This window comes from Calliphora vicina, chromosome 3, assembly GCF_958450345.1.
Source record: "Calliphora vicina chromosome 3, idCalVici1.1, whole genome shotgun sequence".
Classification (NCBI taxonomy): Eukaryota; Metazoa; Arthropoda; class Insecta; order Diptera; family Calliphoridae; genus Calliphora; species Calliphora vicina.
In genome coordinates, this window is record NC_088782.1 from 93,132,416 (window position 1) to 93,150,795 (window position 18,380).

The window sequence follows — 18,380 nt, forward strand, 5'->3', positions numbered from 1 at the left end:
TAATTAGGGACAAAATTGTTTGCTAAATTCTATGTGATTCTCAATTAATTTTTCAACTATTTCCACAAATATATGTATATGGGCAATTCCACTATGTCGCACGGGACCATCGTACACATTTAAAGTGAAAACAGTCATAATCAGGGCAAGTGCCTGATTATGGTCGGGCTTGACCGACCATACTTTCTTACTTGTTTTCTTTTGGATATATTTTTATATTTTAGACATTAGACCGTACCTCAAAAAAAATTCCCCGTACAACCCCAAAATCACGGCAGTCTTGGTCAATAGTTGAAGGTTTACCTCAAGATGGTGTTGGATAGAAAAATAGAAAAACTATTACGGTGCGTAATTTGCCATGCCAGAGTACGTTGGCATTGCCAGAAATGCTTGAAACCACTTTGTGTCGAAAAATAATGTTTCGAAAAATTTCATACTTAAGAAGTCGGTGTACTTACTCATTTGAGTCTAAAACTCGTTTCCAAAAAAAAAATATAATTTTTTTTTCATTTTCTGTTTTTTATGCTTGTTTTTATAAATAAATAAATCTGAAATCAAAAACTTAAAGCCAGTTTTCATTTGACCTCTAATGGGTTATTCGCAGTCGCATGGGACATTATTTTCATCATGATATTTATGTAGCTTCTGTTGTTTTTTTTACGAAACAAGCTTAGTATACATTTTTTTAAATTAACAGAAGTATTCAATATGTTTATTTCAAAATATCAACTAACTAAAAACGTAACAAAAATATTTAGTACGAACAAGTTCCTGTCTATAATTCTCAAATACTTATCTTAGCAATAAATAACGTTTGTTTTCTAGATTAAGTTGTCTGAGCAAAAACACTAACAATTTTATCATAACGAAACAATAATACTAACAAATTTTAATTTTTTATCTGGACAACCATTTTGACGTTTATCATGCCAAAAATGTATCAAGTATAGACATAGGGTAAAGTATTGTGTAGTAAATACGATTAAAAAAAAATCAATTCATATGAAAGTAGTTTCAGGACTATCAAACGCAGTTTTTTCAAGAATACGCAATCCTATCTACTTTTCTTTCTTGACTATTGCAACAAAAGTAGTCCAACTGGGCTATACCTGGAATGCATTTCATTTCTCTCCATTTTTTGTCAAAATTATATAACAAGCAATGCTTTTCAATCTCACCAGACGGCATAAAATATATTTTTACCCCATTTATGTGATTTATTTATGTACGAAACAATAATTTTCAAATTTTTAAATTTCACACTTAGGATGTCACACAGGACCATCTTTATATACAGTGGGGAGCTCAAATGAGTACATGTTTCTATTTTGTGCACTTCTTATGGAATAAAAATAAAACTAATAAAGCAAATCCAAAACATTTTTCTGTCATTTATTTTATGTTTTAACAAAATGAATTACAATTCAAAACAAAAAACATCCAGTTCTAAATAAAAAAACAGACAAAACTAAAATAACTCGCATGTACTCAATTTTACACCCCACAATAACTTTGGGGAAGAATTGAATTTTTTAAAAAATTTTTCAAAATCCTTTATTACGTAAATAAAATTTTACACGCATTGGCATATTTTCTATAAATTTTTCATTAACTTTTTTTGGAATACTCTCTCTCTCTCGTGCTCAATCCGCTGTTAAAGCTCGTACAAATTGGTAGGAGTTAATCGGTATTGTTTCAACCGCCAATTCACGATTCACTAAAAATTCTCAATAGGATTGAACTCAGGACATTGAGCTGATAACTACATTAATAAGAAATTTTTCTAGGAAAACCATTTTTGACGACTTCTTCTGCAGGATTTTCTCTTTTATATACAAAAACGTGATGATGAGACTACAAAATCGGTATGGTGAGTCTGCAAAATACGCAGATGGTTTTATTTTGCCATTATTTCATTGATTCTTTGTATTGGTCCAAGGTGGCACCATATAAAGCAACCCCATATCATGATATATCATATATATATCATTACCGTGTTTTACTGTTTCCTTACTGTGTCACCAATTTTGAAAAAATCTGCGAAATAATGAGTTATGAAGACTATCTGCGTATATTGAAGACTAATCATACCGAATTTATAGACTTGCCATTCCGATTTTATAGGTAAGAGCTAATCATGTCGAAGAAGTTATTATACAGCAGGACGGCGAATTAAAGCACTCATCAAAAACTTTGAAAAATGGTTTAGTGAGCAAAATTTCTATCGAAATAGTGCCCAGTTCGATATACCGACCTCAATACGTAATCATCTTTGTATTTTTCACATTCATCTTTTGACATTGTAGATTATAACGCTTATCCTGTAGAAGAAGTAATTTTTCAATAGGATGGTGACCCAATACACACGTCAAAAATCGTAAAGAATGGTGTTCCTAGAAAAATTTCTTATTAATGTAGTTATCAACTCAATGTCCTGAGTTCAATCCTATTGAGATTTTTTAGTGAATCGTGAATTGGCGGTTGAAACAATACCGATTAACTCCTACCAATTTGTACGAGCTTTAACAGCGGATTGAGCACGAGAGAGAGAGAGTATTCCAAAAAAAGTTAATGAAAAATTTATAGAAAATATGCCAATGCGTGTAAAATTTTATTTACGTAATAAAGGATTTTGAATTTTTTTTTAAAAAAATGCAATTCTTCCCTAAAGTTATTGTGGGGTGCAAAATTGAGTACATGCGAGTTATTTTAGTTTTGTCTGTTTTTTTATTTAGAACTGGATGTTTTTTGTTTTGAATTGTAATTCATTTTGTTACATATTAAACATAAAATAAATGACAGAAAAAATTTTTGGATTTGCTTTATTAGTTTTATTTTTATTCCATAAGAAGTGCACAAAATAGAAACATGTACTCATTTGAGCTCTCCACTGTAAGTACCTACCAAGTTCATAAATCTTCTTATTTTTCAGTAAGGTTTCATTTATTTTAATTGTATACAAAACCTCTGTTTGGAATTTGATTAAGCTTTCAGCAAGTACTTTCGTCGCACTGATAACAGATGTTGTTTATCACTGTCGCACGGGATATCGAAATATGTGATAATAATGTCAAGCAAAAACTTACAGTTATTCGTAATCGCACTGTTTCTTATGCATTCTCTTTTGTCTCTTTGTACCCTCAGAAAGATTTTAGATATCAAAGGTCAATGTATAATGTCTCTCTTTAAGAACTTGTATCAAAACAAAACGTGCATTAAAAATATTCAAATGAAAAAAATCCCTTTGAGCGACTTTGCATTCGGATATCTCGAAATGGGTTATGAATTTAGATTGAAAATTTATTTACATATGAAAATATGATAAAACAAAGTGTTTTCAATCACCTCTAATATTCTGGTCTCGTTGCACCTTTCGGTGGAAATGCCCATATGCAAAAGGACTGTTTTAATACACAAATGTCTTTTATTCAGGTGTGTTAATTCATACTTATTCCCGAACCACGAACACATACGGGTTTTCTACAAATTGAAAATTTTTTTTTAAGTGAAAATATTTCCTAACTTTTATATAATTAAATTTTTATTTACAGAAAATATACAGACCAAATTTCGTATTTTTAGTTACATTTGCTTCGGCCATATCATGTTATTAACATCGAATGTTCGGTGAGGCTATATATGTTGTACCGAATTTTCCACACATTTTAGAGCAACTAAAAATATTAATACTAAATTTCATAACCCTTTGTTTTGGCACAATCGCACTTAAAATTCAGTCGATAAAGAAAATTAAAATATTTGTCTCTAAATAGCTGGCGACCACTGTATATATAAATACAATATCGATTAGTGGAGAATTTTGTAATTTAAACTGAAACGGAAATTAGTTGTTCTTTTACCAGGTGCTATAGTTCCAAACATTTACAAGTAGTTATGTGTCCGTATGTAAGTATATAATTTCATACATACACCCATATTTCTCAGCCATCTGCTTTAAATTTCTTATAAATATTTAATCAATACTCCTACAATATATGCCAGACACATAGATACATATGTACGTATACATTGATTATTCTCCTACTATCTGATTCCCTCATTCACTCACTCACTCTCTTACCTTTTTCTATAATTCTCTAGGTGGTCATTAAAGCCAGTTAAAAGTTCATATACTAAGAATTTCTTATTGGCTATACCAATTTGCAAATATAATTCAATGATACTTTTCAATGATTTTATAGTTTTCTTAAATACATGCATTTAAAAAAATATTTATAGATGTATATTCTGGGACTTAGATATTTGAATATATAAGTATTTAGACCAGAATTATTTAAGAAATAAATATAATTTATCTTACCTCATTAGATTTAAATTTTTTTTTGTTTCTTTTTTTAAGTATATGGGTAATTCCATATATAACCAACAAAATATACATTTTGGAGCTAACCCTCTACATGGGTAAGACAAATACAAACTTTTGGATTACTGGACCAAATGAAAAGTGAAAAATATTTATTACCGTCCGCGTGGGCGGTGGGCGTGACAGATTTTATTAAAATTCGATATGCGGCATGCGATATTTCTATGTTTCAGAAAATGTATGTACCAACTTTCAAGACTTTTGCTTGAATTCCTATCCAAAATTTTATGCGAAAAATCGGTTTGGATTGCATGGGCGGTATGCGGTAGGCATGACCGATTTTAATAAAACTTAGCATGCGTTCTTGTTTTGTTTCAGAAAATGTATGTAAAAGATGTCTAGACTTTTTCTTGGATAGAAAAAATTGTATGCGAAAAAATTTTTTGGATTTTATGGGCAGATTACTAAAACATACAACATACAATTATTTTTGTTTAATACATACCTTTTAATTAAAATGAAATCGTAAATCTTATTAAAAAATTATATATTTAATTATACTTGCTGAAACATGAGTTAAGTTTGAACATTAACAGCTGTGCGAATATTAGGAACAAAACAAAAAAGAAAACAGAAAAACAAAAAAAATTTATGACAAAAAAATTTTTTAGTTAAAAAAAAAAATTTATGACAAAAAAATTTTTTGGGTAAAATTAAATTTATGAACAAACAAATTTTTTGGTAAAAAAAATTCGGGTTAAAAAATATTTTTCCCGATTTTGACCCATTGTAGTTCAAAGCCTTATATACATACATCGTTGCAATGGACTTTGAAATATCTATCATTAGATATCCATATCATTAGTTACCCAGATATAGATCAAAAATAGGCCAAAAATCGAGGTTGTCCCGTTATCTCAGCCATTTGTGGAACCGACCCGGAAGAATTCCCGATATATTGATGTATCAATCATGTTTGTAAGTTATTTGGGGGCTACGGAAAGTTGATTTCAACATACAGCCGAATAGACGGCGATATCGACTTCGCTATCTATAACGATCCAGAATATATATACTTTGTGGGGTCGCAAATGAAAAATGTAGAAATTACAAACGGAATGACAAATTTATACCCTTGCCACTCGTGATGAAGGGTATAAAAATAAAAATCAAAGTCTAACAAAAAAATAAAAATCAAAAAATAACAATTATTTCTGACAAAAAAATTAAAAATCAAAGTCTGACAAATATTCCTGACAAAAAAAAAATAAAACTCAAAGTCTGACAAATATTCCTGACAAAAAAAAATCAAAAATAACACAGGAATAATTGTTATTTTTGATTTGATTTTTTTGTCAGGAATATTTGTCAGACTTTGAGTTTTATTTTATGAAAATGTTATTTGTATGCTTGACTTGACTCTCCGATATTATCCTGTGATGGATTTTTTTCTTAGAAATTTCAAGAATAATTACTATTTTCGGTACCTGCAATAATTTGATTAATGACTATTGATGTCCAATTTAATCATGATATTAATTATTATAAGACAATTATGAATGTTCAAGTCATTTTATGAGGGGTTAGGGACAAACACAGTATAATAGACATAGCGATATCGTCTTAGAATTTCATAAGGACCCAGAAAATATACACTTTTGAGGGTCTGAGCTAAATATTTCGATGTGTTAGAAACGAAATGACAAAATATAAAAACCAAAAATTACACAAAATTCAAATAATTTATTGGAAGACATAGAGTTTGCTAAAACTGGATACTTCACCAGTTTTCATTTAACGAAAACTTCGCATCGTTGTAAAAAAATTAAATGTCAAATTCTGTTTGTCCATCATTATTTTACTTACTAACACTTTATCAAAATATTTACTAAAATATAATAATTTTTGTTTTAAACAAAAATATCCAGTCATAATTCATTAAACTTAGTGTCACTAACTAAATTGTGAAAGAAGAACGTAGTTACTCTTACGAGCCAGCAAAAAAAAAAAAAAAAACAATCAAAAATGAAATTAAATTATGTCAAGCTGACATTTTTCAACTACTTACAACAAGCTGCAGGACATATTAAAAACTGTTATTGTTGTAGTTACGCGAATTTATGAAAAAATTAAAAACAAAAAAACTTATGTAAAAAATATGAGAAGAGCACGATGGTAACAAGGAAAATAGAGTATGTTTTTTCAGTTGTAAAAAGTTGTTACTTCGGTCAAATTAAAAGTTGAAAGATGACATTGCCACAGGGATATTGAACAGTTGTTGTCGACATTGTTAACACAGTTGTACGATGTTTTAGTTTAAAGTACATACATACATCTAATCGCAAAAACTCAACCAAAAAAAAACAAATTTTCAGCATTTCAACACTAGTCAGAAATTGTTACTAATCAAGCAGATTGCATGTACGAGTACATTTTCGTGTTTTCCAGTACCACCAGCTTAAAAAAAAATAATGGCAATTTTATGAAAAAACTGTGACAAGTGATATGAGGTCAGTATTAAATTTTCTACGCCAATTATCTAGTATGTACTTAACTCAATTGCTGTTAAACTCAACAAGAGCATCGGAAGCAACTCAACTAGTAATTTCAAAATGTTTGCGAGCAGCTGTATTCATCCAAAAGAACGAAAATTGATTGAAAATTGGATTGAAGTCGAGAGACCTTGAAAGACGATTTTGCATTTCGGCCAAACAGCCGAATCGACACCAAATCGAGCAAAAGGATCCCTCCTATCTATTATGAGCTGCTGAAATCTGTCCAGACCATCATAGCCATAGTCTACCAAACGTAACTGATTCGTTTGAATTTCTTCATGACAACGCTCAACCACATTATTCAATACCTATTCAAAATTATCTAATCAAAATGTGCAAAATTTAAAATTTATTCGATTTTGCTCAAATTTTCAGCATTTCATTTTCACATTAAGAAGATGGAGAAGAATCGAAAATCACAAAAGTTCAAAACAAACATTGATTACAAAGAGACTGTCTGATAACTGGTCCAAAGAAGTCAACGCGTGTGATTCATATACCGGTTACATAGAGTCAGTTACCATATTATTATACCCTTCACTTTCGAGAGAAGGGTTTATATAAGTTTGTCATTCCGTTTGTAATTTCCACAATATAATTTTCTGACCCTATAAAGTATATATACATATTCTGGATCCTTATCCTTAGAAATTTGTATTTTGACGTATAATTTGGTGAAGGATATATATATCTGCACAGCCGAATATAGCTTTCTTACTTGTTTTTATCCTAATATTAATTATATCAGTTGACCCGATATAATTAATATAAATTTAAGTGAAAATGATTGCACATACTGCCTTATATGCTTTATGGTGAGTGAAATGGATTATTCCTAAAGTCAAATAATTATTTTCTGAAGTGTAGTGTAAAAAAAAATTTAAATGACTACCCTCTAGATTACTAAGAGACACTAAAATGGCAACTGACTTCACATTAGATTACCTGGAAATATAAAGCAACTAATTGAATTCCCTTTGAGATAACATACTTGCCAAATGACCCAAAAATATATAAAATAATGTTTTTGGTTTTCTGCAATATTGTTAAAGTATTTCTCATATCAGAGCATAAAGTGGCGACAATAACAAACAACAAAATTGCGGTTGACAATTAAGAGCTCTTTAAATGAACTTAAACCGTTTCTTCTTACAATCTCTGTTATGTGAAATTGTAAATCCCTACATATTATCCCATTATCTATCACAAAATTTCTAAACACACATTCTTATTCTTATTAGAAATATTCATGCTGAGTTTATTTACAGAATAGCGAAACCATTAAATTGTTTAAATCCTTTGATGTGCAGACGAAATATGTATCTTGAAATGGTTTTTGGGCTGTCTGAGAAGTATTATGAGAAGCTATTAGCTGTATAAAATGTATATTTTAGATTTAATGTTTGGTATTTGATGTATCCAAACATTAATGTGCTGTTTTTCTATAGCGAACGAGTGCATTGAGTGGACGTTTTACATGTATTTTGTTTTTACAATAACAAAACACATGTTAAATTTCCACTCAAAGTACTCGTTCGCTATAGTAAAACAGCTCATAAGTTGCCTAGCAAAAACGTTCATTGTCAAGTAATGTATTCAAATGCTAAATTCTGGCCCTTCTCTACTTACGCAATATCATTTTAACCCATTATTTTAACACAGTGATGTTATTGGATGCAAGTACATACCACAACTGCTTATAGATCTAATAAATAAAGGATCTTCCGATAGGGACTTCCGAACTTTGCCTATTTCTTAGCCTATTTTATGGACACCAGCGACATGTGGCTTCAACAGGACAGCGCTACGGGTCACAGAAGCATGGCTTCATACATTTTCGTGCAAAACTTATAAGGAGTGGTCGTAGAGCATTGAAATTTGCACCGAGAATTATATGGACTCGTCCACGCCTAATGCCCATACAATCCAAATCGATTTTTTCGCATAGAATTGTTTATATCCAAGCAAAAGTCTAAAAATTTAGCACATACATTATTTGAAATAAAAAAAGAACGCATGCCGTTCGGTCACGCCCACCGCCCACTCGTACAAAGATAATAATTTTTTTGATATTTCGTTTATTATTCGACAAAATATGTTAAGTTTTCATCCTGTTTCGAAAACTTCCGAGAACTATTTTTTTTAAATCGAAACAATATACTCCCACCTTTCATTTTATTAAGACAACAGCTTGGGGGAAAGTGGGGCTACATTATTTTTACAATTGAAATTTTAGAGGCTTATAGATATGGCCACATCTTCTTAACGGTTTATGATATCCCCATAATTTCTTTTTTTGTATTTATGAAGAAATGCTATATATTTCTCAAATATGTTAAAAGTAAATTGTATTATCACGAAAATTATACACATATAAACCACTGACTTGCGTGAAAATATAAGTAAATTTTTGTTTAACACCCCTGCATGGATTTTACTTCAATTTTATAAAAATAAAATACAATTTTTCTTAAAACTATAAATGCACATTTCATCTTTAAACATTTCTCTACTAAACCACATCATTTGAGTTTTGGAATTGAGTGGTCGAAAAATAGGGTTTTTGATACAAAAATCCCTCTGTGCGGGCCACAAAGCTCATGCCACATTGAACATTCTGATATTCCATACATAATGGCATCGATAGGCCTTTCAAACGAATAAAAATCTTTGATGATATCTCACACATATTGTTGTATTTAAATTTATAGATAGGAAGCGCTTAATGAATGATCCTTTATAATAATAATAAAACTAGTTACAAGTAATGACTTAAATAACACATTGATAGTTAGGCCTCACAGAATACGTTATCAGTAAAAAGAAAATATATTCATGCAAATGACTAGAAAGTAAGCAGTTATTTAACAGATAATAAACATGTCATTATACAACTACTTCTAGGTAATGCAGACGGTATGTTGTAGTTATTGAAAAGTAACCTGAAACACATTACCAAGTTTTTTCTGGATAATGAAATCGGAAACATTTTTAATTTTAAGATACTATAAACTTTTTCAACAAAAATTATCTAATACTGACAGCCTGTCTGATGTATTCATTATGTATATGTATACATATGGGCAATTCCACGATAATGACTACCACTACCGAAAACCCAAAAACACTTGAAACTTTTTTTCAAGATGATTTGAATAGGAGAAAACACTAAAATATTATTATGTGTAAGTATTTAGAGCTTATTACATTTTATTGGCATAATAATAGTTTAAACTGACTATATTTAATTTTTTTATTTAATTGCTATGTTTTATGCTAAAATTGTAGTTAAAACTAAGTTCCGAATTAGCATATAGTATGAAATGAATTTGACTCTGATTGTTTATTTGCTATTATAAAGTTGTTTATTGAGACTGAATGTATATTTTCCATTAATTTTTTTAGTTTTTGTATACATATATTTACAGAATATGTATTGTTTTAGTTATTATAAGAGACAAATCTGTCACGTACGGTATGTCACGTACGATATTAAAGTTTATTTATTATAAAATCATCCGAAGATTATTTTTATTTAAATATGATAGATTTTTAACGAAAAATATTTCCTTTAGTGCAAGAAATTAAAAGAAAACTTAACGCCTCTCACGATTCGAAAATGTTTCCATATTTCTACATGTACTTCAAAATTACTTCCGTTTTATGTCACGTACGATATCCCCTATTTCGCTCGATATTTTTGACAACAATGTTTGAAAGAACTTTTTATTATTTTAAAATATAATACCCTCTGAATGGAACATAAAGACCAAATTATTTTTCAGATACTCTTATTTTTGCAAAATCTTTTTCACTCTATAGGCGTACAAATGTCACGTACGATGATATGGAATTGCCCATATATGTATGTTACTTATGTGTGTGTATTTATTTCAATTGTTTAAAGCATGTTCACCATTTAATACATTTTTCTCATTTTATTTTCTGTTTTGTTTTAATAAAGTATTATCCTTTTGCTAGTAGACATGCAAATTATTATGCAGCCTTCATTTATAAGTATTTATTTAATGTGTGCATGTATTTATGGAAATGTGTAAAACTTATATGTTACATATGAGCTGAAACATACACATTTGAATTATTTATGACATTTATTTACATAAAGATTATCTCTTAACCAACATTGCAACGATATCAAATATTTAGGTTAAATATCGTTTGTACTCTTCTCATTCGTTTAGGTTTTTTATACAAATTAAACGCAATAAAATATTTATTTTGATGTTGAAGTTTATAAACATTAAAATAAATATATAAATTCTTTAGTGGATTATGATGAACGGCTAACATGAAAGTGAATAAATATTGTTTTGTTTGTTTTTCATAATTGTGATCTATAGTTTTGAATAGGGTCTGAAAAGGGTAAATAGAATTTAAATGAAACCAAAATGAATTTGATTAAATGTTGATTTTATATGTTTATGTTCTTAATATCATATCCTATTATGGTTTGGGGTTTCCCGGATATTTTCATTTCCCGGGAAACGGGAATGAAAAATTTCATTTACCGGGAATCCCGGGAACTTCTTTTCAACTAGAAAAGTAAGTGAAAGGGAATATTACTTTACAAAATTGTTTCATTTTATTAAAAGAAAATGAAAAACAATACGTTACAATTCAATTCTACTAACATAAAACAAAAAAAAATTTTGGATAAAATATTTGGAGATCATTTGTTACTATAAAATTAAATATGGTATTCATGATGTAGAGCTCTAGTCCTTGTAATAGAGCAAAAGAGCAATTAAGTGTCAATTTTATAAATTGTGAATGATTGTGAATACCGCTATTATTTCATATAAATAATGTTGTATGTTCGTCATAGAACTGTTTTTTTTTTTTAAATTTAGTTTTCAAAATGCATTCAGTAAGTCATTTGACGATTTCTTATTTTAGTGGCAAAACTCTTTCGCTTTAAACAGGTGGTGGCTTTATCATTATTAAAGCATTATAAAGACAATTTAAATTTTTTCTCCGATTGCTACTTGCTTCAAATAATTCCAGCTTAAAACGACTTTCAGCATTTGATTTTAGATGTTTAGGATTTTCTTTTTCAATATTGATTGAATTATCTAATTCGTTTTTAAAATTTTGCTCCATTTGTATTTCGTAAACATCATAGTCATCGGTTTGAACTGATGAGGGAACATTGCGGTCAAATAGGCGTATGTATGAACATTATATTTTTGTATTATAATTTAGCTTATTATGTTGTGAAGTTATTAGGAAATTTACATAAGTCTGCTGTTATATTGTTTTACATTTTATTGCAAGAACTATTTTTTGAGAAATCGTAGAATTTTTAGATAACAGCTGTTCATAAAGAGTGCTCATCATAGCAAAATATCGGCTTAATGCTTCTACTGTATCCTTAATAGGGTTTAAAACCTCCACTAATATTTGGAACAAGCCATTCATCAAACAGATGTTATATTTAAATGTATTAAAGTATTTTTAATTAATTTTAAATTTCCCGTTTTTCCCGGGAAAAAAATTTAAATTTCCCGGGAATTCCCGGCAATAATTTTACGGGAATTCCCGAGATTTCCCGGGCGGGAATTCCCGGACCCCAAACCCTATATCCTATATATGATTAAGGTAGGAGTTAGGATTGTTTTTTACCAATGAGTTTGTCAATAATTTTAAAATGTGTACAATACTCATTTGCATCTATTGTAGATCCTTATAGATAGATAGGTTTATATAACGATACCCGTCTGTTGAAATTAACATTATTCGGAATAATACAGTTTTCGCAATTGAAATCACATTTTACTTATTGTTTGTGTTTTCAATTGCCAAAATTGTATTTTCAATAATCGTTTTATTAAAGTTCCGCCAATAACGAAAATTGTGTATTCAATTATACGAATTATCACATTCAATACTCAAATTTTAGTAGAAAATATTAGTTTTTGAGAACATGAATACTTGATTAAATTACGTAATTATTAAAACTGGTTGAATATCTGATAAATGTATAAAAGTGTAAAATATATGTATATTCAATTGTCTGTTTTTATCTAATAAAATATTCACCAATATAGTTTTCCACAAAAATAAAATTTCAAATATTTTATGTTATTTTTTAAAAAAAATGTGATTTTGTAAATTTGATCAGAAGTAAATTATCATTACTCGCAAACTATCATCGATAATTGGATGATTTTTTGTTATGTTGGTAGGATAATATTCTTTAAGAACTTGTATGATTTGTCACTGTACCGTTTATACCTACTGTGTTATTAAATTTTTTCTCAGGTACTATATTTTAGTCAAATTTTAATTTCAGTGGAATAAAAGTGCTTAGGGTCAAAAGGGGTCAAACAAATTTTACTACCAGGAGAAAGGCCAAAGTTTACTCTTTTAGCCCACTTATACTTGTTGACCTGTTTTGACATGCTTGTTGAACACTTTTTCCACTTGAATGAAATGAAATTACTCCCAAATTTTTTTCTACTTTTATTTTACTAGTTCATATGACTGGCGCAAAGTACAAGTCGCAATTTTGAAGATATTGCTATAAAATATACAAATGTTCTCCCGAAATTGGACTTTATCGGTCGTAAATGGTTAATTTATATAGGTATTTCCACAAATTATGCTCCAAATAAGTTTTATATGTACTGAATTCATGTCACCTAATTTTATGATGATGAGTTTATAATTAGTCATAGCTCCCATATAAGGCCCGCTTCCAAAAATCACTTTAACGAGCATAAATCTCTTAAAAATGCTGGTATAAACATAAAATTCAACAAAAAATACACTCAGATAGACATAAATCACACGACCTAATTTCATGGCTATAGGTCCATAATTAGTCATAGCTTCCATATAAGTCCCTCTTCCGAAAATCATTCACGAAAATAAATTATAGTGTAGGGTATTATATGGTCGTGCTTGACCGAACATACTTTCATACTTGTTTTTATCAGCTTTTAACTTTTTTATAAGTAAAGCTGATGCAAAAAACAAACAAAAAAATCCGCTTTAGCTTTAAATTTCGCAATAACTGCTGAACCGATTTTCATGAAAATATCTGTACATCAAAAAAAAATTCTAAATTATCTCTATCGGTTCAAAAGTTACAGAGTTTTGGCCGATGAAACGTATTAGGTCCAGCAATAGTATCCCCGAATGTATCTGTCCCAATATCATTGATAATTTCTTTAAATTTTCATTAAATCTTGGTGATCACGTTCACTTGACTCTCTCCAAAATACTGGAATTGAAAAATCGAAATATATCTTCTAGCCATTTGACCACTTGTATAAAACAGTTCTGCAACTATTGTAAAACATTGTCGGTGTCCAAGAGAATCTCAAAAATAAAAAAACTCGCACGCTAATTAGTCTCCTGGTTTTCACCAGTAACTCAAGATCTTGGGGGTGTTTGACAAATTTCCAAAAAATATTCTTGGTCTACTCAACAAAACCTACCAGAAAACAAGTACATATAACTTCATTCTTTTTTCACTGTGTTATTCTACTATCAGAAATTCTTAATTACTTGCATTTATTAATTAAAAATCTTTATTTTCGTCTTATTACAGATCACATCAATAACATGGGCTGTTCCTATGAAGCAGCCAATCAAACAATTCGGATAAATGAAACTTCTACAACAGCAATAGCCACTAGTTATAGAACAAGAAATTGCAACATAAAAACGGGAAAGCAACTCCTTCAACACAACAATAGTAAATTGAATCAATACTTTACAAATAATCACACTAACGACGACTGCCAACTTGTACGAGTACAACAACAACAAAAGCTACCAACTATTAATACCACAACTACAACTAAAGCCAATAAGACTTCAACTGCAACAGTTAGTAAAATTTACAACAATAGCAACAGTGACAACACTGACAACAACAAGAAAGAGGAAAATACTAGTAGAAGCAACTTTTATAGTTTAGAAAGGAACGAGTACATAAACCGGGGCAATTACACAGTTCCGCAAAAAGCGAACAATTTCGAAAAAGCGGAAGACAACCCCGTTCTAGCTCTACCAGAATCCTGCATACATTGTTATCCACTCGCCTGCCACAATAGATTTTGTTGTGAACTGCAAAATAAACAACAACCGCAATTTGTTGTCGACGAAATTGCAAAGCATACAAGACAAAACCTAAAGCCCTTAAATTATATCAACGCCAACAACAGTAACAGCTACAGTTACAGCAGCAGCAGCAACAGCAATAACTGCAACAACTGTACTAGTAGAAGCAACTGTAGCAACAATAATTACTGCCGCTGTCATTTATCTTTTTTCTATCCAAAACACACACAAAACACGTTACGCAATGGACAACAATGCGAAACGCATTTGTGTCACGGCAACTGTGTTGCCCCTCAAACCAACGACTATGCCACACTTGCTAACGCACGCAGTGCCACCGGCCATTGTTTGCAAAAGACAATTTCACATGCAAGAACCTCCTTAGCATCGAATGCCCTCGATTTAAAAAACAATTTAATGGAGGTGATGGCCAATTGTGCAACAGTGGCCGAGTCTTTGAAGGGCATTAATAGACTGTTTATAAAAAATTGCCTAAACGATGGCATCGTCAGCAACATTAACAGTAAGAGCAACAGCAACAGCATCATCAATGCAAACAACAACAAAAACAACAACAACAACCATAATAAGTCTGAACCATATAGAGGCTATAGTCAGCGAAAACATCATTTACTAAATAAATCCAATTACACCTCCTCCTACACTAGTTCTACTACTACTATTTCTACTTCTGCCACTACCACAACTACTACTAGTAATTCTTCTACTTCTATTTCGAATTCCTGCTCTCTCCACGATGCCATTAGCTCAAACAGTCGATGTAATAACATTAACCATGACATGAACATGAACATTAACATAAATAACACTAGCGACACTAGTAGTTGTAGTAGCAGCAACAGCAACAATAACAACAGCAGCAAACGTTTCAGTAACAACAACTACAATTGCCAGGCATCCTCTGCTCATACAGCTGCCTTCAATTATATTGGTCAAAATTATTATAATTTTCTACGCAATACGATCAATTTCTATACCGCCTCCAGTGTTATTCTGGTCTTATGTTATTTGACATCAACCACATCAGCTGCAACCACCAAATCAGATACCACATCCGTAGATAAACATCCCATGTAAGTTGTTGCCTCCATTTTCTTCCATTTACCACCACATTTGTGTCATTTGTGACGTGATCATCATTTTATAAAACAACAATTGAATTTAAAACACATACTTAATCGCCACTAAAGTTTAAATTACAATTAAAATATTGAATATGAAATACTACAACAAATTTTCAATAAATTAAACTAGTTATTCCAAGCATGATTAATGTAACGTATTCCTTTTTTTTCTTCTAAGTACTTCTATATTGAATTTAGATTATTGAAAAATGTTTCCGTTTAGTTTACATCATTTGTTAAGAGCACTTTTATAAATACTATTTCATTTCGTATTAAGTTTATTATTATTTTTTCTCATCCTACACTATTTTAAAATTGTATTTTTTATATTTTTTTTTTACATCAATTTCAGTAAAGGCATCGATTGGTCGAAGTAAGTGCACTCTACAAATAATTTCCAAAATTTCTAATCATTCTTTTGTTCGTAATTGGCTGTAAATTTGTACGCATGTAATTTTATTTAATTTAGTTTTTATTGTTTGTTGTCAATTTATACTTTTCTCAAATACATTTTCAATTTAACAGTGACAACGAATCGTAAATTTTTTTAACATTTTGATAATTCCTTATTTGGTATTCGGTATCAAAAAACAAGTAAGAGAGCTATATTCGGCTGTGCCGAATCTTATATACCCTTCACCAAATTATACTTGAAAATACAAATTTTAAATATTTTTAGGTAAACAAAATTTATTTCTTCTTCCAAAGTTGTTTTTTAATTTTTTGGAAATTTTTTTTTTTCAAATTGTTATTTTAAATTTTAAACTTTTCTTTTTTTAAATTTAAAATTTGTATTTTGTTTTTTAAATTTTTTTGGTGAAAAAAAAATTCGGTTCATCGATTAAAATTTTATAGTTTCGGTTTCTTGAAGATTGGGTTGAATAATAAATTCGGTTTTGGAAAAAAAAGATTTAAGTCGGAATATAATGATTGTCATAATCTTAAAAAAATCAAAAAATTCGCTGGTGTTTACTCACTTTTGAGGCTGTGTGTAGGTCAAAAATTCGATTCTGCTGATTTTAAATACGAAACATCTCGTAAGCATGTCTGACAGAATTATTGAAGATTTGGATCCCGAAGATATCTGGGGTCTTCAGAAAATTGATTTCAACAGATAGACAGACGGACATGGCTTAATCGACTCCACTATCTATAAGGATGCATAATATATATACTTTATAGGGTCGGAAAATTTTATTGTGGAAATTACAAACGGAATGACAAACTTATATATCTTTTAAACCAATCCAGCAAAGCGTCAAACTGTGAAAATTTTAGTAGAGTAGTTAATAAAAACATGTTTGATGGAGGATCAAGTCATATTTTTCAACAACAATTAGAAACAAATTAACAATTTTATAAATTTCTAAATTTTTCATTTGCGACCCATTAAATTATATACAGTAGCCCAATAAAGTCTACATACAGGAATTCAAATTAAATTTCTTTCGTTGAAAGCTGTATTTGTAAGTTAAAAGTAATGAAATATATTTGTTAAAAGAATAAATTCACACCAAAAAAATTAAAACAACATCACTTAAGTCGGGTTTAGCAACATTTCCTATCACGTCCAAAAAATTTCACCGTTATTTGAATTTTTGATTCCGAGTCAAAAACATTTTTTTTTGGTTTTTTGGGCTTTTTTATGAAACATAATAGCCCCGCCCACCCAAAAGTAGGCGTGACCGAGAATAATTTTTTCGTTATTTTACTCAGAATCAATAACTCTAATAACGGTGAAATTTTGGGCGTTATTTGAATTTTTTTTTGCTATAATCGACATAAGCCATGTATTATTATATATCTCACAAAAAAACTGCTTTAAATTAAAGTAACATAATAATTTTTACTGTATGTAGACTTTCTTGGGCTACTGTATATTTTGGAACGTTCAAGATAACGGATAACGTAGATATAGCCATGTCCATTTGTACGTCGAAATCACCTTTCCGAAGACCCAGTGGTTTATAATCAGCTATACAAAAAAGGTTTCGGCGGCGCACAGTGGTATGAGAATAAAAAAGAGGGAAATAAATCTGTAACTTCTAATTTATTTGACACGTAAAAAACATAAGGTAGACATGTTATATATCAATGGATAGAGGATTTTATCTACTTTTCAAAAATGTATATAACTTTTGACAATTAAATTCATGGAATACTTTTTTGAAAAATATGACAAAAATGCTTTTTATTGAATCTTGCATAGATACCAATATTTCAAATTGAAATAAAATTTTTATTTATGAATATTTTTTAATGAAA

At 29.7% G+C, this 18,380-nt stretch overlaps 1 protein-coding gene across 1 annotated transcript in view; it reads left to right on the forward strand.

The window, feature by feature from the left end:
- The first annotated feature begins 15,315 nt into the window (after positions 1-15,315).
- The window catches only part of pHCl-1 (pH-sensitive chloride channel 1), a 90,204-nt gene continuing 87,139 nt past the window's right edge, over positions 15,316-18,380 (forward strand). The window contains exons 1-2 of the mRNA XM_065503171.1: positions 15,316-16,064; positions 16,468-16,488. Of these exons, the coding sequence (XP_065359243.1) occupies positions 15,388-16,064; positions 16,468-16,488 (698 nt within the window). The 5' untranslated portion in view covers positions 15,316-15,387. The remainder of the gene's footprint in view (positions 16,065-16,467; positions 16,489-18,380) is intronic.